General features: G+C 42.2%; 1 protein-coding gene across 1 annotated transcript; it reads left to right on the top strand.

The window, feature by feature from the left end:
* Window positions 1-1,637: 1,637 nt before the first annotated feature.
* LOC107039707 (glycine-rich protein 5-like) lies at window positions 1,638-2,315 on the top strand. The gene has a single exon (XM_015259467.1). The coding sequence runs from the start codon at window positions 1,638-1,640 to the stop codon at window positions 2,313-2,315; it is 678 nt and encodes a 225-aa protein (XP_015114953.1).
* Window positions 2,316-2,609: the final 294 nt, after the last annotated feature.

The following is a 2,609-nucleotide window of genomic DNA, read 5'->3' as shown; positions in this document are numbered from 1 at the left end:
TTGTTTGGTCGAGTTACGTGTACTAACTGCCGTGCGTCTCACGAATAATATCATAAAAACGAGAGTGAGTTATCCGAAAAAGAGTTGAGCAGCTGATAAACATGGAGACTATTGTTCCTGACAGTGATAAGGAGTTCAATATACCTGAAAGTCCTGAGAAGTTTGTCTCCGATCATGAAAAAACTCCCATTTTTCCCGAGGAAGAACAGAATTCCAACGAGGCGGAGAACAACGCTCTCGGTGAGGATAATTCCTCACCTGAGGATGGAGACGATGATCTACCTACAGATGTCTTGTAGTGCATTGCAGAAGCATCAGAGAAACTGATGCCTCAAAAATCCAAGGATGCTTACGACAATAATTACAGACGATTTATGGAGTGGAGTGCAGAAAAAAAATCAAGAGTCTAACCGAGGCAGTCCTACTGGGCTACTTCAGTTTCTTATCCAGAACAATGAAACCATCGTCTCTGTGGGCAATTTACTCGATGTTAAGGACTTGCCTGAAGAATTACAACAACGTCGATATTTCCCAGTATTCAAAATTGACAGCTTTTTTGAGGAACAATGGGAAAGGGTTCAAGAGCAAAAAATCCGAAGTATTTACCAAAGAAAATGTCTACGATTTCCTCGTGTATGCTTCTGATAACCAATAGGTGGCAACAAAAGTAAGTGAAAAAAAAAATTTTTTTGAAGAAATAAAAACATGAAAACTCGAGAAAAATCAACTTAAACTCTCAGAAAGATGAAAAATTGTTAAAAAAAAATAGTGATACGTATGAAATGAACCATTGAAATTAATTAAAACTCTATTAATTAAAACTCATTTGATTTTTTTCAATTGATTTCAATATTTATTTTTTTCTGAAAAAATCAATAGGATTCGGATTTTTTTATACAACCGATTTTATTGAGATATTTTCTATTTGGACTCCTCGACATGAATTTTCCATTTTTTTCCACGGTATTTTTCTTCTCTTATGCTGAAGAAAATCAAGCGAAAAAAACTTGGAAAATTGGAGCCGAGGAATTTCTATAGAAAATATTTCAATAGAAGAAGCTAGAACCATCATATTCTATGAATTTTTCCATGCATTTTTTTCGTGCCTGTTTTCAAAATTATATTTTTTTTGTGCAGGTTGCAATGATTATGGCAATCCAGGGAGGTTGCAGGAGAGTTGAGGTCCATAAACTTACAACAGATGACATCGAGTGGCACGAGCAGTCTTGTTTAGTGAAGATTCGAGAGACCAAAAATGATGTTCCTCGGGAGTTCACAATTCGTGGGCCATTGTTTAATTTCGTGAGACGTTACGCTAATCAACGTCCTCCAAATGCTCCGAACGACAATTTTTTCCTCAAGTATCAAAATGGACGATGCATTCGACAAGTCATTGGCATCAAATATTTGGATCCATGCCAAGGGAGATTGCCAGACACCTTCGGCTCGCAAATCCACAGCTTTACACAGGCCATGCCTTTCGTCGTAGCTCTGCAACTATACTAGTCAATGCGGGAGCCAGTACGCTGACTTTGAGGAGGCATGGAGGGTAGCGCTCTGAGGCAGTCGCTGAGGGATACGTCGCTGAGTCTCTGTTGAAGAAGAATCGAGTATCTGACCAAATCAGCAACTCCATAATGAATGCAAGACCACCCAAGAGGTTCCATTCAGGGAATATGGAACAAGGCTACTCTGCAACTGGACATCACTCTCGAATGGAACCACATCCATCAACCTCTCGCAATGTTGAAATTCCATTTGGAGGGTTTTCCTTGGCTTCGAGGCACCAACAGGCTGGAGTGTCATTGAGTCATGGACATTCTGGTGCAAAACTACGTGGACCAATGACGAGAAATCAAGTTTCTGGAGTCAAATCGCAGACATCGAGGTCGCCAATCGTTCCCATTTCACTGGGAGCATTTTCCATGACGGCAAAGGTTCCCAGTTTGAAAGAAATCAAGAATGTGAACGTTGGGGAAGGCCCAGTCGAAGGAGAAGCACTTCGAGGAGGATCTGTGGCTAATGGTGCAGTTGGAGGTGGATCTGTGGGTAAGGGAGCAGTTGGAGGTGGATCTGTGGGTAAGGGAGCAGTTGGAGGTGGATTTGTGGGTAAGGGAGCAGTTGGAGGTGGATCTGTGGGGAAGGAAGCAGTTGGAAGCGGATCTGTGGGTAAGGCAGTAGTTGGAGGTGCATCTGTGGGTAAGGGAGCAGTTGGAGGTGAATCTGTAGATAAGGGAGCCATTGGAGGCGGTTCTGTGGCTAAGGGAGCAGTTGGAGGTGGATCTGTGAGTTGCAGGAGCGGCAGCTGGTGCTGAAACAGTCTCAAAGGGAGCAGTCGAAGGGTGTCCAAATGGAGCAAGGCCAGGGGGAAAGGGAACACATGGAGGGAAAGTTGTTGTGAAGGGAGCAGTTGGAGTGGGACCAGTTACAATTGAAGCTATTTCAATGACTGGTAATGCAGAAGCATTCAAGGAAAATATTCTGCCAATTATTCACCGCCGAGACCTTCCCCTGAATGTTACCATGAGTTTCAATAATTGTCCAAATCTGACAATTATGGTCCAGAAAAAAAACGATGATAGACAAAACGATGAAATGTCAAATTGAAA

The sequence above is a fragment of the Diachasma alloeum genome, unplaced genomic scaffold (genome assembly GCF_001412515.2).
Source record: "Diachasma alloeum isolate Michigan unplaced genomic scaffold, Dall2.0 Dall_scaffold_00306, whole genome shotgun sequence".
Lineage (NCBI taxonomy): Eukaryota > Metazoa > Arthropoda > Insecta > Hymenoptera > Braconidae > Diachasma > Diachasma alloeum.
Note: the sequence above shows the minus strand (reverse complement) of the source record. Positions and strands in the feature narration are given on the sequence as shown.